The sequence below is a fragment of the Enoplosus armatus genome, chromosome 13 (assembly GCF_043641665.1).
Source record: "Enoplosus armatus isolate fEnoArm2 chromosome 13, fEnoArm2.hap1, whole genome shotgun sequence".
In the NCBI taxonomy this organism is placed as follows: Eukaryota; Metazoa; Chordata; class Actinopteri; order Centrarchiformes; family Enoplosidae; genus Enoplosus; species Enoplosus armatus.
In genome coordinates, this window is record NC_092192.1 from 10,411,632 (window position 1) to 10,437,052 (window position 25,421).

Consider the following 25,421-nt stretch of genomic DNA (forward strand, 5'->3'; position numbering starts at 1 on the left):
GCTACATACAGTATATATATATTTTTACTGTTTTCCGTTCTGTCTAAAAAGGGAGAAATGGTGCTTTTTTGAAACTAGAATGATGAGTATCCATGATTCTTATTTGACTTCTTAGTCTAGTTGTAGCCTAATGACTTGCTCTCCCCTACCGTCCATCATAGCTATTTTCTTAGTAGTGATTCATTTTTGTAAATAGACTATAAGTTAATATGTATCTTCTAAATGTTAGATATATGTATAGAATACTCTATCTTATATGTTTGAAAACAAAAGCACTTTGTCCAAAAAAGGAAAAAAAAAAAAACAAACAAAAAGAAAAGCATTTTTTTCTTCCATTTGCTGCTAAAAGGCCTGGTGTGAATGCTGCAAGTGTACTTGACGACTACTTGCTAGGATAGGTCTATTACCTTACTTGGCTAGGTCTATAAACTAGCAAGGAATTGGTGTATGGTCTGACGAGGGTTAGACCTACATGTTTCTGGAGCCATGTAATGATATGAGGTGATGTATGAGAGCGTATCATTGCTTGGCTTTGGGAAGCCCAGTGTCTTGAGGATAGGTCTATTTCCTGTTCAGGGACTGTGTGGATTGTGTGTTTGTGGTCTTAAAAAAAAAAGAAAAAAAAAGAGGGTTTTGATTCCAGGGCCCCTACATTGATCCTGATGCTGACCCCCGTGGCGTCATGATTCATTTGCCTTCAGTAGAGGTTTCCTATGGAAAAACTGATTCTGCTTTGGCTTCCTCTTCAGGGTGATGTACAGTGTAGACACATTTCTCCAGAGAGCTATATTGTTATCATTTGTAAACTGATTTCTACTTGTGACTTAATGAGGAGAGGTTTAGCCTGGGGCGGCCGGGAAGAGCCTGTTTGAAAGATGCTGTTCCGGGCCGCCTTGGGGGAAGTTACTATATCACTGTACTGTATGGCAAGCCAATTACAAATGGAGACTCAATCCGGACACTTATTGCCTTCTTAAATAACTTTTCACTTACACAAAAATAATAACTTGGCAGACATGTCAGTGGCCAAGGGGTGTGCCCGAGGTTTATGACATTGTTCCGCCAATATACGGTCGTCAACAACAACAACAACAACAACAACAATAACAAAACCATTCAGCCTGATTGGCTCAAAACAACCTTGACTGAAGCAGCAGACGTGTTGAAATATATCTGAAAAATGGCTTCAAACTTTTGAACTACTTGTGCTCAGTTGTATCCTTTGGGGACACTATTTGAAGCATTTTTTTCAGCTATAATTTTGCCCAAGTCTGGTAGGGGGTCAACAGTGGTTAACGGGCCGCTGGTTGACAGACAGTAGAGACGGGCTCAGCAGTGTGGCTGACAAGAGAAGCGTGTGTGTGTTTTGTTGTCGATCACGAGGCTGGTTCAAGAAAGAGTCCTCACAGGTTTTTACATTTAACATGATAGGTGCAAGCTGTGCAACTTTACATTCAAACCAGGAGACTCTGTGGCATTTTAACAGTCAAGGAAACGAGTGAAAATCCACGCCAGTAAAACTATTCCTTATTCTTTTTATTTCTGATGACATAAATCCTATACAGTCAACTGTTAAGCTAATAGAGTGTGTAACTTTGTGCTACTCTTGTCCAATAAATGCTAAGTGGATCCATAAAGCTCTTCTTTAGCAAATCAGGGTAATATCGTTCTTCTATCTGACATATGTGATGACATATAAAATCAAAAGAAAATATATTTATGTATTCCAATTATTGTCGCCATTCTTTACTCTGTACAAAATATTTTGTGTGTGTGTGTGTGTGTGTGCGTGCGTGTGTGTGTGTGTGTTATGAATTATCAATGTCAATCAATATAGTGCAATGCTCTCTACATGAACTGAAAAAAAAGGCCAACAGATTTCACACTCACAAGAATTCACAAAGTTTTTCCTCTTTCTCCAAATCGGTATTCAAACAAACACAACCTACAACATTTTCCTCTCACGAAAGGATTTGACTTCCTGCCGTGATCCAACTGCGGTTCGTCACATGGTGCTGATTACTTTTCATTAAGTCAAGAAATAATCCAAGAAATAAAATGGCATCTGTAGTCAGATTTACTCACAAATAAACACTGTCCATGTGATTATTGTTCTTAATAACTGTCATCAGACCAGACCCCGCCCCCCCCCCCCCCCCAATCATTTCCCTTGATTTGAACTGTCTCTGTTGGACCAATCAGAGGAAGACTCACGCTGATTCTTGCTCTAAACAACAGAATGGCAATTTCTGTATTAATGGCCTGTATGATCATTATTGTTAAGCATACCATTATTTCTTTTGTAAAAGTCAGACTCCTGGATTTGATACCACTGCCCAAAGTCTTGGAGGAACTTTGTTCCATTCGAGAGGTGCAAAATATTCACCAGAACTGAAATACACATATTTTGGTGTATTAGGCTGTTTTTGTTGATTTGAATAGCAAGTGGAATTTCCTTTATAATGTTAACACTAGAAAATAATAATAAAATGCAACATTGTGCATTCAAGAACAAGCTCCAAAGGAAATATTCTGTAATGCTTTATTTTATTATTGTTTCTGTAATTTTCGAATAATTTCTAAGAAGTTTCCTTGAAATGATTTGTGATTTGTTAACAGGGACAATAGAGACGCTGTTTAATTGATACACTTCCAGTTAATCAATTCCGGTTTTAGTCTGTGCAAAGCAGGTCAGCTGAACATCTCAAAAATATGGGACATAATCAACATATAGAATAAAAATACTTTTTGAATGAATATTGACTTTAAAGCTGCACTAATCAATATTTCTGTATAAAACTAATACATTTACAACGTGTAAATAGTAATGAACCCATAGAGAATTTAATAGACTCGGCTCTACTGAGCGGTTTCACGGTCTGCAGCTTAACTGTTTCAGTTCAGTCTCACTGTCCAAGTCAGCGTCAGCCCAGAAAAAGTTAGCTGCTAGCTGCTGATCACAGTGCGGCATTTAGCAGCTAGAGAGATATTTTCCTCAGGAGCTGAGACCAAAAAACTGAGCTTAAAGTACAGTAAATATTGAATTTACTTTCACCAGGTGGCCAGAAACACAGCTCCAGATGAATGCCAATGTTAGCTAACATGTTCACCACAACTACTTTATAAATTAAAATATATCAATGTTGTGTTCACAGCTTGTTGTGGCTGTAACAGAGCAGTTCTTTCAAGGATCTTCTCTATAATTAGCATCAAAATACCTACAGTAGTTTTTTCCAAGAAACTTCTCAGGAGGTTATTAGGAAATTACAGATCTGTAAGATAAGTGTTACCTAATATTCTTGTCTCAAAACATTTGGTTTGTGAAAAATGCTGGAAATGACTTCACCTCCTGCTGGCTGTGATGTCACATCTCAGAGTCTGGCTTTGAGTTTTCTATCGAGGCATTTCAAATGTTTCCTGTCTTGTTTGAAACTCATGTCGCTTGTAAAAACACCTCATCTTCAGAGGCTGTATGCTTTCTACCCTCCATATTTTTCCCTGTGTAAATTAGAAACATAGAGAAATGTACTCTGTAACAAAAAAAAACAATGCAGTGGGAATGATGTTTCTGCATGCCGGTTCCCTGCATAGCACTGAGAGAATCAAGTGACGTCTGGAGTTCTTCGCAGATTGGAAAATAATTTGGCCGATCATCAGAAAGCGTCTCCACCGTCACTAAGTTCACTAACTCAGTTGAATGATTTCATACTTGCTGCTATTGAATGAGCACAAAGAGACTTTAGATTTTGGTTTAGAGTGTCCTTGACACAATTACAGCATATTATTACCACACACCCTGTTTTTTTGTTTTTCACACCTTTTTTCCTTTGACAGTCAGAAAACCAACTGTGTTACTCACCTTGCACTTGGTTTTTACATATACAAGGAGAAAAAAAACAAAACATTACTTTGAATATGATGCCTGCTGAACCAGGTGCCTTAATCAAATATATGAGAACACAAATCTGCACCTTCTGTCAGTCTGGAGGGGGTTTCCCTACAGAAACAAGGGGCTGGGTTTCCCAAAACCTAAACTTGAAGTACACAAATGAAATGAAAAACCTCATTTTAACCCCAAATCAATACGTTTTGTATAATAATCAGCCTTTAACTGCAGATAAGAGCTGCTAACTCTGTGTAGGATTTCCCTTTTTAAAGTATTACTGAAGAAGAGCGTAAAAGACAACTTGTTAACTAAATCGATGTCGTTTTGGGAAACCTGGTTCTGTTTTTAACTCTTTCTCTGCCCACTACGCCACGTTATTGTGTTTTCTGTATTGGCTGCTGCTGCTATCACCGCTGGTGTGTCCGTGTAGAGAAGAGCAAACTTCCACTGTGTCTGAGGCAGCGGGAGACTTGGGCCTGCTTTTTACCTATAGTCAGTTACATCGCATTCTTTTCTTCTGTGGTTTCGACATGTGTTGTTGCCTCTTGAGAACTTTTTCGAGAAAGAAAAACAAAAAAACAAAACAAAAAAGCATAAAACAGAACTTTCCGTTTCTTAACTTTGCTATTATGAAGTGCCAGACCCTCCTTGAAGTCAGTGTTGACACTGAGTCGCAGGTTGCGAATGAAGCGACAAACTGAGCATGGAGGTAAACTGTGGTGCTAATCTGTCTGTGGCTGGGTGCTAACATGGCTGTGTTAAAAAGCTGTATTAGCCATATTATTCCTTCTGTTGATGACTCTGGTCAGTCTCGTGTTTCTGACTGCTGCACTGCTGTATGCTGACATAGCGAGGTATAACTCTGCTGCTGCTGCTTTGCTGATGAATGTAGACTAGTCTTCCTCAGCAGGATCATACAGACAGACGCGAGTGTCTGGTGGAGCTTTTCCTGTTGTTCTACTTCCTGTTAGATTTTTTTTTTTGTCTGGAACACAGAGGGAGACTCTTGTCGTCCAGGATCCAGAAAGATCATGAATGTTGTATCTTTATATGGCCGCTTGTATGTTAAAACCTTTTTTTTTTTTTTAATTAATATTATGGTTTAATATTTATGCTCTGACTCTGTCAAATGTTGCACGTTTGAATTTGTTTTTCCTAAATTATATTTTATTGCCTTTTATCCCTGATCCCTGTGTTCATACCATTTCTTTGATATTTATTTGTTTCTTCCTGTAAATTAACATGTAACAGAGACAATTTGTTGAAACTAAACTTTATAGCTTTTCCACTGAAGCAGGCTTTACCAGGAGTCACAGACATGAATCAAAGTCACAATGAAACTGAAATTATATACGAATATTTGACTATAACTACAAAATGCTTTTCTCATTGTTTATCTTTAAGATTACCTCATCGTGTACCATAAATAAGATGTTTGTACAATCCTGCCACTGGTTATGAAGACAATCATTTATTAATGTATTAATTAGACAGTAAAGAATCCATCAAGAAGTAGATCAGATTGTAAAGCACAGATTAGTAAGAGACATTATAAATTAAATAGATCTAATAAATCAGTAAAAAAAAAACATTTACACACAAATAAATAAATCAGTAGATACATTCATTTAGATAAATACCCCAAATAAATAGATAGCTAAATATAACTAAAACAAAAGACTTTTTGACATTTGCAAAATATGCTATTATGTAAATGAGCCATGCTACTTGTGCTAATACATTATGAGATGAAGCTACAGCCAGCAGCCGCTTAGCTTAGCTTAGCACAATGACTGGAAACGGGGGGAAAACGCTAGCCTGGCTCTGTCCAAAAAGTCTAAAGCTCACTAATAAACACATTATATCTAATTGGTTTCATTGGTAAAAAATAAATAAAAGTAAAGAAATTATGTGCTGGACTGTTTCTTGGCACGGGCCAGTGACTTCCTGGAGTCCTGTTGTCGCTGTGAGGCTGCCATGGAAACCAGCGGAGACTCCAGTTGGTGGCTGTGATGCACACACAGAGAAAGATGAACAAGGGATTTAGTCATTTTCCTTAGCGTGGACGGAGATATTTACAACCTGAACACATTTTTGTCTGAGGTTCATTTGCTGAAAGCAACAAATAGACTGCACCGATTTTCACCAGATTTGTCCATAAACAAAACATTTTTGAACTTCCATGAACAAAACTTACAGTATGTCATCAGAGTAATTTGAAAGACAGTATAGTCACATAAAAGTACGGCACGTAGTGGCTTCAGATATTTATCTGTTCTTGCCTTTTCTTACTTGTCTGCATGACGTTCTGCCCTAATGCCCTAAAGTCAAAGGAAGTGAGATGCTCTCAGATCTGCAGTTTCATTGTGACTCTGAGGAATCGTTGTCTGTGAAGCCCATGAAGCGTTCTGTCATTGGAGGTTTGACGTGACGCAGTCCGAAGGGGCGGTAGAGGCCTAAAACAGGCTCATGGAGTCCGCGTAGAGAACCTCACCTTGACACAACCCTTCTTTTGTCACAACTCTGGACCGAGGTTCGGGTGCTCTACAGCCTCGGAGTCGGCTCGCCTGCTCTCTCTGACTTTGGTGGGGAAAATTACTAAATTTGATCAGTTTTGTGGGAAACTTCACCACTGCACCAGAGATGTTTCGCTCCTTTTGGGTGCTTTTTTTTTCTTATTCTTTTTTTTTTTTTTTTTCCAGAAGGGCTTTGGTTCGCAGTTGTCTCGTCAGGGAATCCCTGAGATTAGCCAGGGGTCACTAAAGGCTGGTGGGCAGAGACCCCTCACCCTCCTCTGCAATGAATGATGAGGGGGGAGTTAATTTCCTCTTCTGCAGACTGATCTTATTAAAGCAAATGACAGCAACCCACCCTAGTTGATAAAAACAAAACCCCCTTTTCCATATCTACACACGTCCAACTCATCCAACACTGCAATGATTTACATCTCCCTCCAGACTTGCCAAAAAAACGCATGGAGCGAGAGACATTTAACAATAAGAAAATGTTTATCCTAAAGCATCTGTTTTGTTTCTTTTTCAGTTTTGATAATAACGACAGACAGTAAGATTTTATAGGAAATCCATACAAGTCCAAAACATGTAGAGGATGTGGGAGGTATCGGTCACCCTGAGCTCCACGACTACATGCCATTGTTCTGATGCTTCTGGTCTTGTATGGTAACTTATTTGATTAGATCAACAGCATGGGATCTTTCTGTAGTTAGTCCTGTGTGTGTTCCTCTCCCCAGTCTCAGTAGGAAGGCTGTACTTCATTGCTAAGTGCTCTATAATAGATCTCTTGGTGATTATAATTTCATAAAGAAGCAAAACCTGCAGAAAGTGTATCCTGCTGAAACTAACTTGATCCTCTCTTTAGCAATGACGTCTATATTTGTAGTTCACATATATGCCTGTTCGAATACAATATCTTGACAGTTGTTATATTTATGTTGTGTAATAAATGTCGTGCTGGGTTTATACTTTTGTTTTAATGTTTTCTTTTTGTTTTACATTGTATTTTTTGTTGGAGGCACAGTGGGTGGCTTTATGCACAGGCATGGAAATTGAAAAGATTTTTTGGTTTGTACTGTAACAACTCATTCTGTTTCAGAGCTTCTGACAGTTTTTGTCTCTGGCTGCTCGACATCCTGCGGACACCTGCCCTGAATCTCTGTTGTGTTATTGTGCCTCTCTTTTTTCTTTCTTTTTCTTATTTTTTAAATCGTTCTTTCTCTGTTGTATCAGCCGGGAGTTGGTACCGCAGCTCTGCTTGTAACCACAATAGTCTGATTATGTTTATTGATTTTAATATCAAAATAATAAAACCATTAGCACCCCATCCTGACTCTTGTATGTTTAACTGGTGAACTGTGTGCACTTTGTGGATTACTGAAATGAAGGCCCAAGTGTACATATTGATTTATACAAATGTTTTTATTGAATTTTCATAGTATAACTCAACAAAAAAGGTTCACAGGTTCTTTCCTCACGCATATAAACTTTAACATATGCGTACGTCTATTCTAATGAAATTGTATCACAGGTATAAAGGAGGGACAACATTGCAGGGAGGAGAATATACCTGTTAATGTATGATACACATGCTTTATCCAGTTTTGAAAATAAGACAAAACTGGTTTCCAAATGTTATCAAAGTCTCCGACTGAGCCTTGAGTGGTGTGCCATTACCTCCTCGAACCAGTGCTTATGAGATGATGGCAGAGTCTTTATCCATCTAAGGAGAATCGGCTGCCGAGCAAGCAATGTGGAAAAGGCCACAGCCGCGGGTTGGTTAGCTTACACAACAATGTGTAAGTCAGTTTCTCAATACTGTCTGCCTCTCAGTCTGTAGCAGTCAGCCCCAAGTCCATTCATTTCTACTGAAAACATAACTCTTTAAAAACAGGTCACATCTATATAGTTTCATTTCTTAAAAAGGCTTAATAGTTTCCTAAAACTGGGCACTGACATTTTAGCAGACAAAGATATATCCAGCTTTGGCTAAACAGACCGTAGTTAGTAGGACCAGTTCACTGTTGGTTTGGGTCTCTGGTGTAATACAGAATATCACCAGACATCCTGCAGGACGACATCAAATACAGAGGGTGTTAAAAACAAAGCAGCAACATGGCCAGAGGCTGAAGCCAATGCAGAAGTACCTTAAGTAATCCTCCAGTTTTGGACATACCCATAACATATGTTTGTGGAATCACACCTGCATTGTAGACAATTTTCATACACTCATGGAAAAACTTGACATGTGACATTTGTTAGCTCAGTTCCTATTTTTCCCCAGTGTACCTTTATGTACCTTTTACCATGAGTCAATGTTCAGACATTCTTCAAGCAGTCCATATTGTATATACCAACATACTATATAAGTAATGTGTCATTTCTAGGTGATCTGACATCTGACCTCTGTGAAGGGAGGTAAGTAGAAAGGCGTTAAATTAAAGTCTTAAAGTTAGTTGGTAGGCGTAGAAGTAGCAGTTGTTGGTTTTAATAGCACTAGCAGCAGGCAGAGGGTGGAATTAAGCTGATTTATTGCTTGCAGAAATCAGAAAATATACTGTTTCTGACATTTCAGGAAAAGGTTTGTGGGGAAAAAAGTTTCTTGGCTTGATTTCATTTATTTTTTTGTGATTTTTTCCATATAAAACAATATATTTTGAGAACAGGAAAAGACATATTGAGGTGAGCTTTTATTCTATTTTTCATCATATATTTGTTAATTATTCTGTCATACATTAACAGAATAAGGTATTTGTTTAACTGTTTAAATGGACTTGCATTCCCCGTCACATGTATTGCTTCGCCTTCAGCAGAGCACGTTGTCTTTTGGGCCTCCAGCTTGCCGTACAAAAACAAATATGGCGTCTGCTGCGGATGTCCACGTCCGAATTTGTGGACAAGAAATTATTAAATATGACCTAGAAATTAAGGCTCTCATTCAGGTAAGAAGTGAAAGTGCGTGGTTTGTCTGTTGATGTATGTTCTTTTGCTCGTGCTGGGATCGGTTGTTGAGGTGTTCGTGAAGGCATCATCACACAACCGGTCTGAAAGATGGTCGCACACAAGAGTGAAGCTAACGTTAGCTAACGTTAGCTAACAGTTAGAGACGGTTAAAAAGAGACAGAAAGATAGAGGAAACTGACGGTTTCTTATTGTAATGTTAATAACCTTGTTTAACTTTACTTTTTTCAATCACTGCTAACGGTTTTATTTACTCGATGTCTGCGTCAGGCCTTTACAGATGTGAAACATCGATATTAACTTAAAATGATTAATTGAATAGTCATCAGTCCTGCTCTTCAGTACCTCTCTGCATGTGAGCATGGGTCACCACCAGACTACATACATATAACAATGTATTTTATTTATTTGATATATATATTTGAATTATTTAGTCAAGCTGTACCCCCCCCCCCCCCCCCCAAATTTTAATTTAGTTAGTTTTAGCGTTACTTTTGTTCAGACGGTCCCTAAAGGTAGATCTTCATCAACATTGTATAATCATGAGTACTTGTGTGTGTGTGTGTGTGTTACCTGCAGGACATCAGGGATTGCCCCGGGCCTCAGTCAACTCTCATGGAGCTCAACTCTCAGGTCAAAGAGAAGTTCAGCAAGCTCAGACTCAGAATACAGGTCAGGCCTAAGATCACATGCATACTGTGTTGCACCTGACAGATTTCTTGCTTTAAAATCCAAACTGTTTTATTTGACTATGGTGTGTTGTTGTCAGGATCTGGAGCAGATGGCCAGAGAGCAGGACAGAGAGTCGGATGGACTGGCCATCCAGGCAGAGACGGAGAGCCAGCGAAGGCAAATGCAGAGGTGTGTTGACGTACACACAGACATGAAAAATTAGCTTAATTTCCCCCTTGAATCATTGACTTTATCGATCCCACTGAAATGCCAGCGTTCAGTCCAAGTGTAAGACTTTTGAGAGGAAGATAAGTAGTAAATTGGGATTGATGGGGTTAAACGTGCACACAAAACAGATTCAGACGCAACAGACCAGATGAGATGAAGAAAACTAAAACAGAATCTACAGTTCTCAAAGTTGATTTTTCCTGTTGATTCCAGTAACCAGACAGCGTGGAGGAAAGCTAACCTGGCATGTAAATTAGCCATAGACAACACGGAGAAGGAGGAGCTGCTGCGTGGAGGAGAAAACCAGAGCACCAGACAGAGGTTAGTGCAATTCTGTTAAGGCTCTGAAATGATGAGTCAATCAGCGTCTTACCATTGTGGATTGAATATAGCAGGTGATATGCTTTTGTTCAGCCTAAACTCCATTCAGATGGGATTTATTCATCTCGAGGGATTTCAATATTACCTGCGCCAGTCAGGGATTTTAATCCAGTCCGTAGTGCATGTCTGGGATTTTTCACCCTCCATCCCAGAACTTACAACAGCCCCAATTACCTTTTTGGCAAACTCTCTTCCGGTAATCTATATCCAGTCTGGAGAGACTCTTTTTAAGTTTATGTCACATACACATACAGTAGAGCTGCGTTTACTGTTGCTGAGTTTCATCAGCTCAGCGCACTGTGATAACTGAAGAAGCAGAAAGAGATTTTGTTCACATAAGTTGGCTCGAACCATGAAGGAAAAAGAAAAAACACTTTAAGGGACCAAGACGTGAGTGGAAGCTCATCAGATGGGCTGCTGTAATGTCATGTTACAGGTGATTCAGTCCTGGCTGCTCTACCTTTTATATAGCCAAACTGATTCTATGTGTAGTGAGCTACATGTATTTAACACTGTTGCGGTTACCAGTCTCTATTATATCATTATAGCGTCTGTTACAGAACCAGCTCCAGTAATTTTCCAGTGGTTAAAATGTCGTCCAGAACGACAACTGTCATTAAGAAGTTTTGTTACCCACCTCCCCCTGTAATATTAATCCTGTCCGAATGGGGCTTTCTGTGATTTTAAGATCTCACTTTGGTTTCTGGTCATTTGTGATGCGACATTACTTTTTTACTTTTAACAGATCAAATGATTAAATGATACATAAAATAGATTAATCAAAAATGAAAGAAATAGTTGCGGCTTTGCTCCGCTGGTAGACAGAGGATGCTCGGAACAGATGCTATTCCAGAAGGAACACAGATTTCTTGGACAAACTTCCATTTTTTTCCCACGTTTTTGTCTCAGGAAGGCGACCAAAGAGTGTCTAGTGGAAACCAGTAGCAACATCACAGAGAGTCTGATGTCTATCAGCAGGATGATGTCTGAACAGGTGAAGCAGACTGAGGACACCATCGGCACCCTGGGTAAAAAAAAAAAACAACTCTACTTTGTCCTGTGTGTTTGTGTACTTTTGTCATTGTCAGTTGTTTAGTTGTAGTTTGTGTACACAAGGTAAATCCAATTTACAACAAGTTTTTCACTGTGAAAATTTCCCATCATTTCCTAACCCATCTTCTTCCCTCTTAAACCTTAAATACTTCTCCTCCTCCTCACCACAGCCACCTCCTCCAGGACGGTGCAGGAAACCAACGAGGAGTTTAAAAACATGACAGGAACCATCCACCTGGGCAGGAAACTGATCCTCAAGTACAACCGGCGGGAGCTGACAGACAAGCTGCTCATCTTCCTGGCTCTAGCCCTCTTCTTCGCCACCGTCCTCTACATCCTTAAGAAACGTCTCTTCCCCTTCATTTAGCCGGCCGGCTGCTAGTTCACTGCTGTTCCTTAAAGCATCCCGGAGGATTGTTTTTATTTTACTCAGCAGAAAGTTACCACATGGAGTGGAAGCATGGACTACATGGAGACTGAGACTGGACTGCCACACATAGAGGCGGTGTCAAGTGAAAACGTTTCATGTTGCTTAGCACCCTCGTTTTTAGCTTGAACAATATGCAATATAGTTTATAAAATGGGTAAGAAGGGACATCAACTTATGGAGGAATCCTTCAAGTAAAAAGAGTAAACTGGCATTATGAGGTTTCATGCAACAACAGCGATAGGTTTAAAGCCTCCGCATGCTTCAAACTAACTTGGTCGTACGACATCTCGTTCAACCGTGTCTGAAGGAAAAAGTTTTGATACTTTGTGCAAATGGCCGCCGGGGCAAAAAGCCTGCTGTCGTAACCTCCTCCTGGCTGCTACACCCTCTTCTGTCTAAGAACTCTGTGGCTTTTGAGCGACTGTGACTGCTGAATGAAATGGCTGTCACTGTTTAAGAAAAGCGCTTTGAAGCATACTGAGGTCTTCATACTTCATCTGGCATTCAGAACTAACCAGGCTCAAGGCCATGTTATGCATCAACCCTCCTTCTGTTTACTTGTTGTTGGTCTGCTCTGGATGGCTATTCTAAAGATGCTGTTGTTACAGTTACTGACGAGTTCGTCTTGTGCCTTTCTTCCTTCCAGTCAGACGCCCAGACCTCAGAAATCCCAATTTACTTACTGATCCTGTGAAGGGCGTCTGCCGTGTTGAGTCAGAGACTGTGTGAATGTTGAACAGAAGGTCTGTTTTCTTGAATAAAGTCTACTGTCTGCAACATATTGAGGGATACGTTGTTGTGCAGCATTGCCACAGATGGGCCAGTAGATGGCAGGATACCAAACATTTATCACCAGCAGACTGTGTTCACATTGTGAATGTGTGTGACCTGATTTAATTAACACACTTCTCTCTGTCCAGTGACATCATTGTAGTTTATTCAGTTTCAATCAAAATGCTTACATGTATTTTTAGATTAATTTAAATAAAAACTTACAAAACACAGCTTGAAACCTGGGGTCTGTATGAAATGTGATCGTTCAAGTAGAACATTAAAAATACATATTTATAACACGTTTATAACCAAAGAGTGCTTCTCTTCCTGCAGACTGCACCCTGACTGTCTACAAGATAACGTTTGATAGTGTGTCAACTATACGGTGCATAATATAACAATCCTCATAAATACAAAAACAAACTTAAATAGGTAGAATACTCTGACTTTGAGCCATCAGCTGCACTTGAGCTAGAGACAAATTCCCTGTAGTGTTTACTTGTGTGTGTGTGTGTGTGTGTGTGTGTGTGTGTGTGTGTGTCCGTGCCCTTTGCTGAAGGACACAGACACTGTGTCTGACTCTTTACTGTGATGTTGAAGTGAGGTAGATAATTGGTTTTCATCCTTGTTCAAAGTCAGATGTAAAGAAAAATATTAATATAGCACAAATACCCAACAGATTAAATAAGTTATGTTGCATTACTTTCGCCAGTAATACTACACTGAATAATAAAACTACTACCACTACTTTTACTCATTCTACTACTATTATGATAGAAATAAGTGCATGATCTTTATATCTTTGTGTACCCTGTCTGCACCTCTGTGAGTCGCCTGACTGTTTATGAAGCAGTAACATTGGATTTCTCAGTCGCGGGGAGACCAGATTCGGTTGCGTTGTCGATCTGACTGAGCCCGCTCCTGTCCTCTAGTCTGGCGGCTGTGGTTGGCTGCTGCAGGGCTCCTTGAGCAGTGAAAGGCCAGGACGAGGTGGGTGATGGCGGTGGGGCGGTGGTGTGCTGCGAACCGTCCGATAGGCTGAGAGAGCAGGTGCTGCCGAAGTTGCTGCACAGCGCCCCCCAGTGTTGCTGGCACTGCTCGCGCAACCGCCGGCCGACCCACAACCTGACGTCGTCCCCGCACTTCAACAGGAAGTTCATTAGCTCCACGTACGGCCTGGTGGGACACGCACACACAAGACAGAATGACTACGACATCGTGACATTAGGCGACCTGACTTCTATCGAGTGAAAGGCACCATTGTTAATGTTACTAATAACATTAACAATGGTTCTGTTCAAGTGTCCCAGTGAGCCAGCATGCACAATACCAGGATTCTGAAACTGAAGCAGCCAAATGGAATTCAGCCATCATTAATTGTAATATTTACCTACTGTGACATGTTAAAAATCTCCTCTGTGATAAAAGCCAGTCGGCCTACAAGCAGGAAACAACACACGGTGATAAAACCATTTAAATATTTATCTGTGAAATGCTAAAATGTACTATAACAGTAACCCAAGTAGGGGAGAGTCATAAAGTCAGCAGACTAACTGTAAAGTTTGCTAAAGTAAAGTAGCTTTCCACGTAGTGACTGATGGCATATTTCGCACAGTTGCAGCCGTTGGCATCTTTCACAGAGGATGGTTTCACTCTTTGTTTCGACTTTTTTGATTATTTGTTATATGCGTTTGTGTGTTTCTGACTTAGCCTACCTTTGGGGACACATGCTTATCAACATTTTTGGGTCAGTGGTTCAGGTTAGGTTAAGGCTAGGCAAGTAGTGGTTATGGTTACGGTAAGTTTCCAGGAAATGGATGTAAATCTATGTAATGTACCCAAAAGTAACCTAAGTCATCATATGTGTCTCACCCTGGGGGAAACATCAGGTGGAACTGGACCAGGTTGCCCATAGTGTCCATGTGGTCCCGTAGCGCCAGGCAGAGCTGGTGTTTGGAGTAGCACTCTCTCTGGAGCGAGAACACCATCTCTTTTACCGCTGAGCAGCGGCGGCTCACACAGCTGAAGCGCTGCCGCAGACCCAGCGCCATGCAGCGCAACGCATCCTTCACAGATGACTTGCCCTGGGAGGAGGAGGAATCAGTGGGACATTTCTGATAGCTCGGTAAGCAAAGCTGCTGAGCAATCACATATATCACACGTCAAATCTGACCTTGGATGTGTGTCTACTTCCTGATTCTGGCCCTGATTTAAGAAGACTTTAAATAGTATCTCTCCTTTAATGTTTGTTTTTTTTTACCACTTGGGGGCAGAAGAACTCCACAACAAGCTGAGAAACACATACTTCTAACATCGCAGCTTTAACTTGTTAGTTAATAGTTACCTATTTACACATCTAGCAGACACAGAGCAAAATTAGCATTCATATGGAGTCCAGTCTTAGCTTAGCAGCCGTAACTAGGCAGGCTTTGGATTTCTCCACATGCCATAGTTGTGTGCATGGGTCTGTAGTAAGAGTGATACTCAGCCCTTTCTCTCTAACGTTAAAAGTGAAAACATACCGTTTGAAAATACTAAGTATGGTTACATTAGAAGGAAATAGTCCTATTTATACCAAATATCCTTGACCTTACATTTTTCCTTATCATACTTATAGTATAGTACTAGGACTTATCAGCTCTACGGCCAATTCCCTCTCTTTTAGCTCTGTTTTTGGTCCCTACCAACTCCTGAGGGAAATATCAGGCTCTTTAGCTGCTAAATGCTCCACTATGTTCACCAGCTGGTGGCTAACTGTGTGGGTTTTTAGCGGCGAGAGTGAACCGAATACAGTAAAGCCGGAGAGCTAAACTATGAGCTGAAATTCGCTATAAAGCCAACAGGAGCTGCAGATTCAGATAATTCTCTGTAGGTTCATCACTACGAATGACCCCATGACACTCTTTTGATTTTGTTATTGTGAACATATTGATTATAGCTGCTTTGAAGCATCAGAAATGTTGCCATGGTGACTCGCAGTTTACCAAGGATACACATTTAACAGACGCCTCCCAACATAGCAGAGATAAGCACTTTCCATGGCCATGACATTTGCATTTCAGGATCTTATTATATCGCATCATATATATCCAGTACACAGTCCCTCACAGATCCTTACTGAACATCATCCATGGCGCCTGTTCATACTGGAGACACATTAGACCTGCATCACTCTCTCATGCACTTCTATTCTAGTAAAGTAGACAAGCTGTTCCCTCTCTCATTTCAGTTCCCTTCTCAGTTTGTTCTGTGACCAGTGCTGCCATGCATAACTATACACTGCTCCTTATACAACAAACATTCCTCACAAATGACTGTAATGACTGAAGGGATTAAATGAAATAAAAACATGTATCCAAATATGTCTTATCTCAGCGCGCCTGTAGTTGCTGTTGGACGTGGGTTCAAGACAGTGCAGGTTAGTGCAAAAGAGGCCTAATGGCAAACAAAATTGCTTTTGAAAGGTTTTTTTTTTGCTCCCCACCTGTGAGTCGTAGCGGCCAGCGTTGTGCAGCAGAGTGAGGCAGATGTGATGCAGCCCTTGGATTTCACAGGAGTTGTTGTTGAAACACTGAAACGTCCCACAGCCGACATCCCCTGAACTCACCAGGCAACTCTGAATCTCCGCTGAGAAAGACAGAAAACAAAGATCAGTATTAACTTTCCCTACAGCCAGTGTGTCTCCCAAATCTTACATGCCACTGTGCCGTATTCTGTTATACCTTAAAGAGGCCTCGCCATGTATTTTAGACAGTTGTGAGTTCAATGCTCTTTCCTATCACACAAGCTACACTGCAGTGTTCAGAAGGATGACGGGATGAAGCTGAAACTGTCCAACATCAGTGATGGACAAACAATGCTTCCACTTTGCAGAAAGCAATGTTTAATTTCAGTTTGATAAGTGTTTGAAATGTAGGAGCGACTTCCCGGTTGTTCAAATGTTAATTTATACTCATCTTAAATAAAAATAATGTTTGGAGAAGAGATTTTAGTTCTCTTCACTGTACCTGAGAATATAGGCTACATGAAACAGATCACCTTTTGTTGGGATTCTTTAGTTAATCATTAACTACTATTGACTAATCATCATTAATTGTACAGCTTTAGTTACGTTACAAATTAAGATTTCTGCATACAAAAGATACAAAGAGCTTATAAACTATGATGTTCATGGTTCCAGCTTCACGAATGTCAGGATTTGCTGCTTTTCGTTTTAATCGTTTTAATAATCTTAGAAAGTTTAGACTGTTGGTCTGACAAGACAGGCATCATGAAGCTGTCACTTTGGGCTCTGGGTAAGTGGTACGGCATTTTTCATCATTTTCAGGATTTTTACAAACCAAACAATCAATCAATTAATGGAGAAAATAATCATTAATTGCAGTCCTATACAAAATAGTTACCATTAGATCCAACTACAACAGTAAAATCCTGCTTTTACAATAATGCATGAGTAACAATAATCTATTGATACATAGTCCAACAGTCACAGGGGACATTTTTCTATTGAGTACTTTTACTTTTAATACTTGAAGTACATTTCCCTGATTATACTTACATACTTTTACTTACACTTAAGATTTTAAATGCAGGACTTTTACTTGTAACAGAGTATTTTTACAGTGTGGTATTAGTACTTTTACTTCTGTAAAGGAGCTGAATACTTCCTCCACCACGGATTGTTATCATGTTGTTGTTCTTGCTGTTGCAGGCCCACACTATCTGTTGATGTTGTGCAGCCTTGCAGGTCAGCTCCCGGTGCGGGGGTTCCGTCATGCACCGCCCTGCTGGTACGGAGGGAATGTGCTTGGACTGGATCGAGCCGCCGGAGCTGCGCATTGAATTACAGCCTCCAACAGAGCAGGAGAGCAAGAGGAGAGGCGCGCTATACCGCCCGGCTCTATGATATAGTTTAAACAGATATAGGCTGCACAGAATGTAAACTATCCTGGGGGTGGGTGGGCATTATTTTAAAGATGCAATGAAAGGCCACTATAGGCTACATAAGATAAAAATAATACCATGAGGTGCCACATGGTCACTTTAACTCACTTCACTTTACTGCAGAGTGCACACTAAAGCAGCAGACTTACTGTAACAAAACTGCAATATATTTATATATTCGCATATTTAAAAAAAAAAAAACAAAGCTTCTGAAACTTTTCAATGCCAACAAGCACTTTTAGTCACACCATGAAAACCCGTCCTGCAGAGACTGCACGGGCTTTGAATTCAGTATTTTGTAACAGTAACAGGAGCAGTGAGAATTGTCTGGACGCAGTGCGCCGTGCAGGCCGACACAAGGGGAGATAGTTAAAGGCAGCAACACACCTGCTGTCAGAGCTCACCTGTGCTCTGCAGAGAGAGGCGTCTTTTGGTCTGGCTCACTTGTTTCTCCTGGACATCATGCGGATCCACGGTCAGCACCTGATGACAGGCCAGGAGCAGAAAAAACAAGTTCGCCCGCATGCCTGAGACTAACCGAAGCTTTGTGTCTTTTATTATATTTTTTGTCTTATTTGTTTGTTTTATGGGTTGCAGCAGCAGGAGCGCGGCCTTGCAGAGGAGTTTCCAGCGTGCAGACTGGCCGCGGCATGAAGGCTAAAATATATAAAGCTGCGCGAGAGCTGCGCGTTCATGTGAGTCTCAGCCAATCACAGCGCGGCCCTGTGGACGCGCAACCACCCCGGAGCTGATCATTGATGAGAGAAGAAGAGGAGCCACAGTAGCAGTGTGCATGCATTTGTTGTGTCTGAATAAGGATTGATTGATGATCGGGTTTCGATCCGGTTGAGTTTTGTTTTTTATCGTCCAATAGATCACAACTGGATGATGAATGGAGGCGCGAGAGATGGAGACAGAGGGACACGTGGAGGGAGAATCGGCCATGAAAAGTAAATCCCACATTCATAAAGTAGAAATGCTCTTATAACGTCTTCCTGCTCCTCTGGAGTCTGCGGGGCCACTTGAAGGTCAACCACTCAAGGCATCCACACTCAATTAACTCGCCAGCCAGCCGTGTGTGTGTGTGTGTGTGTGTGTGTGTGTGTGTGTGAGTGTTAGCAGCTGCTTTCTTGGCAGGGAGACGTGCAGTGAGGAACGTATCAGAAGCACCCGGACTGAGAGAGACAGCAGGAGTGAAGAGGGTCAGGTTTTACAAATTGTGAGTGCTACATTCCTGTAAACTGACATTTCTCACATCAAGTCTGTCTGACATGTTTATATAAATATATTCTTATACAAAATATCCAGCGCCGCTCTCTAATAAGGCACCGTTTATAAAGGGTTTGTAAGTTGTAACTAATGGCTTTATTGATGGCTAATAAATAATTTAACGCTTTATAGATAAAAAGCCATTAATAATAAGAAACGTTGGGTTGCCAGGTTGTGAGAAATTATTTCTAAACAAGGCTACAGCGGTGCTTAGATCTAAATGCTAACATGCTCACAATGGCCTTGCTGAAATGTGTCTGTTTAAGAGGAGTTTAGCGTATTAGCATGCTAACATTAGCACTAAATACAAAGTACAGCTGAGGCTGTTGGGAATGTCACTGATAATAAGTATCGAACAAATTAAAAATCTGACCTGATGATGGCGCTAGTTGAAAAGTGATTACCATTCATCCTCTGGGCACCATGAATGTGTGGATCACATCTCATGGCAATCCATCCGTTGTTGAGATATTTAACTCAACCACAAATATGAACCTCATGGTGACGTTAGAGGACAAGTTAAGGGGGTCACCAGGGTCAGTCGGACTCATCCTCTGAGGACCATGACTGTCTGTAATAACTTTCACCCATCTAATACGCCCTGTTGTTGACATATTAACGCCTCTAGCGTGAATGAGACAAATCTGGACCAAAATCTATTTATTAACCACTTATTAACACTTACAACTGCAGCCCTTTATCAATGACTTCTTAACATTTATAACTGCACACTCAATGGTGAGAAACCCACGAGCATTTATTAATTTATCACCAACAGTTATAACTGAATTATTACCACAGGGAAAGGATGAACACCTGCTCTTATTAATGCCTTATAACTGCTCTATAAAGCATTATTAAATTATTATAAATTACTAATAAAACCATTAATTACACCTAGACAAGACACACACACATGCAGAGGTTGTGACGAGTTAGGACTGCTAACATTTTTTGGAACATGCTCTAAGTGGTCTAGTTTCTGTATGTCTCCAGTCAAAATGTTTATATATGTTGATGTATAGTTCAACTTTTTAAAATGCTGAATAATTATTTCTGATGGCGTCACTTTAACTCTGGCCATGTACGTTTTTATATAAGGCTGCATCTGATACTTTGGTTGAACAGTCGAAATGAAAAAAGCTTTGTGTGCGGTCATCCACTTTTTAAAACATGCCACTGAATTCAGAGAGTTCACCTGAATTCACCTCCACTGTATTGGGGTGGAAGCAGAAAGCTCAAAACCTCAGCAGATAAAATCAAAACTGTCATGGCTCCAGTAAATACACCAACTTTTTAAAATTGTAGGCGATAGGAAACAAAAAAAAAGAGCCGACTACTTTGTACTTTGAGATCAGTAATGACACCTTATTTGGTCGCTGTAACTGTTTCAGTCAATTTGTGAGAACAGTGACATCAAGCAGTGTTATATGAATATATATCTCCAAGGCAGTTCTAATGATGTCTGTTGTTTCTCTAAATGCAACTTGAGACATGTTTGTGAGTCCAAGGTGAGTTCAGCTTTGTTTTTTTTCCTTTACGATACGTTCAAATCTTTGCAGCTTAGTTGTGTGTTTTGTCTCATAACGGCCTTGACCTCTGACCCTTGACATCCACAGGGGGACCGGCCACAGTCATGTGACACACACATGACAGCAGCGTCTCCATGCGAGTCAAACAAACCTCTCGCTCCTTGCTCCCCTGCCTCCTCGGGTTTATATACCTCTGCATCCTTCAGTGAACGTGGTTGAGAACAAAGTGTGTGTGTGTTGTAGTGAGAGGTCAAGGTAGAAAGACAGGGTGTGTTTATGTATGTGTCCATGCAGGGGCCCAGTTGGGGAAGACATACTCTTACGGGGGCTAATGTTTGGACTTTTGTTGGAGGACTTTTTTTCCCGCCCCCGACTTGTCTGTCTCATCCTGCTTCAAAACAACATCCCACAGCTTCCCTCACACAACCCCTGATGACCACCCACACAATGACCCTTCACCCCGACACCAAACACACACACACACACACTAATGCACATAGACACCACTCTGCAAACAGTACGTACACATGCAAGACCCTCATGTCGTGAACAACATGTCTGCCTCTGTGTGTGTATGCATATAGATCAAACTCACAAGTATCTGAGGAGGAAGCATTACCATAACCTTCATAAACTCTGGGTTTATCAGTTACCTGTTCTGCTCTCATGTTTTCAGTTCACTACAGGATGCCGAACATGCTGGTTTTTGCATGGTTCTATATGGTGGGTCACACAAACCACATGCAGATACTTAAGTTCTTATGTGCTGAGGTTTTAATATATTTGCCTCTAACACAATGGAGGTATGTGTGATTTCATTTGTTTGAAAAATAGCGGCATCATAGTGATTTCTTCACTAAAACAGTGAGATTATCAGCGTCACCAGGACTTTCTTTTTGTGAAGACATGCTGCTGTTGACAAATGTTTTGATGCACTACTAGGTTTAAATAGGAAAATACGATTGTTTTTGTGCTTTAGCTGAACAGATATAGAGGACCACGTGTGTCACTTAAGCATTTTATTCATTGATATCTCGGTATTTCATTAATTGATGTTTAAATGGGCAATAAAGATTATTCAAACCTACAAATACTATATATATCTGACCTATAGTGCATTCATATTTATACTACTGTCTATTCCATCAGATGTAAAGTGTATACACAGTATTCATTTTCATATTCAGCTGTTTATTCTGTATATAATGTCCTATTAGCATGATTTACACCTGCACTGTATATTTTATACCTGCAGTAACCGCTGCACATGTTCATACTGTATGTCGTCTCAGTACTTGTTCTCTGTGCAATGACAATAAATCTTATCTAAAAAAACAATCCGCCAATTTAATTTGTTCAGTCCGATACTTGCAGCGTATCTAACTTCACACAAACACACGGACGAACAAAGAGCAACACATTTATACACACACACACTCTGACACACATATTTGTGTTAACGTGTGGGTCAGTCTCCTGCCAAAAACAAGTAGGTAAATCAATAAAGTTACACAAGCTGTGATGACACACACACACAAACACTCAAAACTGACAGATTTATCGAGGCTTCGAGAGCGACAGGGTTTTATCTACAAACAGCTGAGTTTTGCCTTTGATCCCGTCAAGAAATCATAAACAAAACTGGCCATCCCTGCGACAGGGACACTACATATGGCTTTAGTCTATTATTATACTATTGGATATTCATGATGCACATTATATAAAAATGTCTTTTGAAACCATTATGCAAGTCTCTGCCGGGTTGATGTATATTACGATACAGGATGAACACAAGTAGGTGAAGTGTACTTCACCCCTCATGCAAAATATCAGTCATCACTCAGTGCAGCTCATTCATTACTTTAAGTTGTGTACCTCATATAGTAATAGTTATTATCCTGTCTCTAATATGCAGACAGCACCTGTATATGACCTACTACCCCACCTGGTGGTGCTGTTTTATAATCATGGGGAGACAGAGAACGTTATTGCCATCACAGAGGAAAGAAGTGATTGTGTGGCTTACAGACTTTTCCAACAGCTTCATATACTGTACATCAGAGTATTTTTTACTAACAAAAGCACAGAAACTACAAATGGGCAGAAGAAGAAAAAGAAGACAGAGAGGAACATGATGTCAACTGTGTTTAGTAAAGCAGATAGGATGCACAATCAATACTACATACACCAAAAGGAAACCGGACATGGTGTGATGAAAGATTAAGATGTATTTACAAACATGTCTTTTAATAATTCAATTTGAGACTGATCAAGAACCTGCAGACACCTTGTTTATACCTCCAGTGAGTTAGAAGGAAACTGCACGATAGTCAACATTAGTGGAAAATGTCTAAACACAAAAACAGTGTGAGTGAGAAATCTGCATTACACAATATACAACTTCCCAAAATAAAAATCTGTTGGATATCGCACATAAAAAAAAGCCAGAAACAAAAAAAAATCAAAAAAAATAATCCAGGTTTGCACCATGTTTTACTAAAAGGCAGAGCAGCGCAGTGCAGTGAGAGCGCACCACTCTGCATCGTCCAACTTCTCCAGCAGTAGCCTTGTGCAGCACAGACGGGCAATGAAACAACATCTCATGCTGAACATTTTGAACCTGACTCTAGTCTGTTAAACAGAGGTAGCAGGAAACAATCTCCTCTTCTTCTTCTTTGTCCTCCTCTTGTCTGATGCTGCACCTTTCAAACGGCTACCACAGCCATACAACAATATGTGTAGACCAGCAAAGACCAGCATGTGTACCTGCAGCAAGAGACAAAGTACTGATTTCTTCACTGTATTTGTAAATCGTTCTTGAACCTTTGACTCCTTCAGTTTTTAAAAACAGACCTCAGGGGGTTTTGGGGCCAGAAGCAGACGGGGCCTCCTGTGTTTCTGTCTGTTCAGACGGTACAGAGTTAGAACTCAAGGCGTTCTCCTCCTTCCTGTCCCCTGACAGGAAGTCATGGATGGCGGTTTCTATGTGCGGCCGGAAAGTGTGGTTCATCTTGGGGTCCACGACCTGAGTGATGATCCTATCCACACCGGACTCCAGCATACCTGATCTAAAAAACATAAACAGGAGTTACACCTGACAAAAGGGAGGGCTGAAGATACAGGGGTGGGAAAAGTACTAAAATACTCAACCACAAGTACTATTATTTGCCTTAACGATTCCTCAAGTAACATTACTTTCTTGAAATTCTTTTCAAGTCTAATCAAGAGTTAGTCGTCACTCTCTTCTTCTGCGGGGGGAGGGGGATGTCTAGCTTAGGGTGCATTACCGCCACCAACTGTCACTCTCATGATACCTTGCGAGGCAGCTGAAATCCAGCCCAAACATAGCAGAGGCAGCTCCAGCGGTGGAAATGGTATTGCAAAGTCTCTACCTAGGACACATTTCTACCGTTGCACGGTATATAGCTTCATATTGTCCAACCCATGAATTGACAATAATAGCATTGTATCCATTAAATTCAGGTTTAAGTACCTTCAACAACAGCCTGAAAACCTGAGGCCTCCATATTTGTTTGCTTTTTCCACATATTATTAAGCTCCAAATCACACATATTGGGGCGTTACAAAAAATATGAGTTTCTCAGTCGTCTCAGTCAGTCTGACATTTACAAGTCAGAAACTGGACAAATACAACATGAAATGTATGCGGTGACATAGTGAAAGACACTGTTGAGTGGCATAATGGGAATAATAGTATCCAGCATCTTTAGGGCCTGACATATTAGAGACAAACAGTCAGGATATCTTGGATTGTGCTACTTGGATTTTGACTAGACCTGCGACGATTAGTGGATTAATCAAGTAGTCCATTAAAAGAAAATCAGCAACTATTTTGTAAATCAATGAATTGCTTCGGTAATTTTTTCAAGCAAAAACATAATCCATTCTCTAGCTCCAGCTTCTTCCATATGAGGATTTCCTGTTTTTCACTTTACAATTTTATATAATTGTAAAGTGAATATCTTTGGGTTTTTGGACTGTTGGTTGGACAACAAAACATTTGAAAACGTCACATTGGGCTCTAGGAAATTATGATTTCTGATGTTTAACACAATTAAATAGCCTGACTTCATAAAGTATCTGTACATCTTACACTGTTATTCCCTCACAGTGTACACAGGACGTGTAATAAGACTACTGAAGGCAACACTCACTGAACAACACTTTGCCTCAGTCCGTTCCTCATCTGGTTCTTGTTGATAGACGGGTTCCAGTCCTGTGTGCTCAGCTGCGACGTGACAAAGTTGTCCACTTTCTGTCGCAGGTTCTGGTATGCAGGCTGGCAGCAATGACAGTGACAGCGATGTAAACACGCTTATAATACAGCATTAACAGTTAGCACACACAGAGCAATATACTGTACAAGAAAGGAAGACGTTTAGTTTAGCGATAATTAAAATAACACACTGCTAAATGTATCCCAATTAAATTAGCATAAAGGTTTACAGCTTTATCAGAAGCTCGATCAATACTGGCTAACATTAGCTTTGTGTCTGGTTTGCTTAAATTAGACCTTAGAAGTAGCCTAGGTAGCTTTAGCTGACTACCTTCGTATCAACGTCGGCCAGGCAGTCCCGACGGAACTCGTCAAAAAGCCCCCGGTTCTTCAGATGCTCCACGATCATACCGATCAGCTGCGGGTCTCCCGGGGGAAGGTTCGCCGGACCGCTACCCTCCGCCATGTCAAACCGAAGTAAATGTTTGCAAAGTTACTTACCTGTTAGCTACATTGAAGCTAGCTAGTTGAGCTGTCGGCG

The 25,421-nt window shown here is 40.5% G+C and overlaps 2 protein-coding genes across 3 annotated transcripts; one reads left to right on the forward strand and one right to left on the reverse strand.

The window, feature by feature from the left end:
• The first annotated feature begins 9,242 nt into the window (after positions 1-9,242).
• On the forward strand, positions 9,243-13,120 carry bnip1b (BCL2 interacting protein 1b). 2 transcript variants are annotated; one of them, XM_070917487.1, is made up of 6 exons: positions 9,243-9,341; positions 9,940-10,032; positions 10,130-10,221; positions 10,474-10,581; positions 11,551-11,669; positions 11,865-13,120. In XM_070917487.1, exons 1-6 carry the CDS (start codon positions 9,258-9,260, stop codon positions 12,059-12,061), a joined length of 693 nt encoding a protein of 230 aa, XP_070773588.1. In that variant the 5' UTR covers positions 9,243-9,257; the 3' UTR covers positions 12,062-13,120. The 2 variants fall into 2 exon arrangements, with proteins under 2 accessions (XP_070773588.1, XP_070773587.1); XM_070917486.1 differs by lacking the exon at positions 10,474-10,581 and having other exon boundaries at positions 9,258-9,341.
• A 620-nt stretch (positions 13,121-13,740) lies between these two features.
• Positions 13,741-25,404, reverse strand: LOC139295441 (stanniocalcin-2-like). Its single transcript, XM_070917634.1, has 7 exons — positions 25,212-25,404; positions 24,819-24,943; positions 23,501-23,711; positions 18,247-18,325; positions 16,383-16,525; positions 14,771-14,982; positions 13,741-14,074 (listed from the first exon to the last, which is right to left on the reverse strand). The coding sequence occupies exons 1-7, from the start codon at positions 25,344-25,346 to the stop codon at positions 13,741-13,743; spliced, it is 1,239 nt and encodes a 412-aa protein (XP_070773735.1). The 5' UTR covers positions 25,347-25,404.
• Between the last annotated feature and the right edge of the window lie 17 nt (positions 25,405-25,421).

Coding starts and splice junctions, on each gene's coding strand:
- bnip1b (XM_070917487.1), top strand. CDS start 9,258: ATGGCGTCTGCTGCGGATGTCCACGTCCGAATTTGTGGACAAGAAATT. Junction 10,033..10,129: donor AGCTCAGACTCAGAATACAG/GTCAGGCCTAAG, acceptor TGTTGTTGTCAG/GATCTGGAGCAGATGGCCAG. Junction 10,582..11,550: donor AACCAGAGCACCAGACAGAG/GTTAGTGCAATT, acceptor TTTTTGTCTCAG/GAAGGCGACCAAAGAGTGTC.
- LOC139295441 (XM_070917634.1), bottom strand. CDS start 25,346: ATGGCGGAGGGTAGCGGTCCGGCGAACCTTCCCCCGGGAGACCCGCAG. Junction 18,326..23,500: donor CTTCTGGCCCCAAAACCCCC/TGAGGTCTGTTT, acceptor GCCTGTCATCAG/GTGCTGACCGTGGATCCGCA. Junction 14,983..16,382: donor CTGGCCGCTACGACTCACAG/GTGGGGAGCAAA, acceptor TCCTCCTCCCAG/GGCAAGTCATCTGTGAAGGA.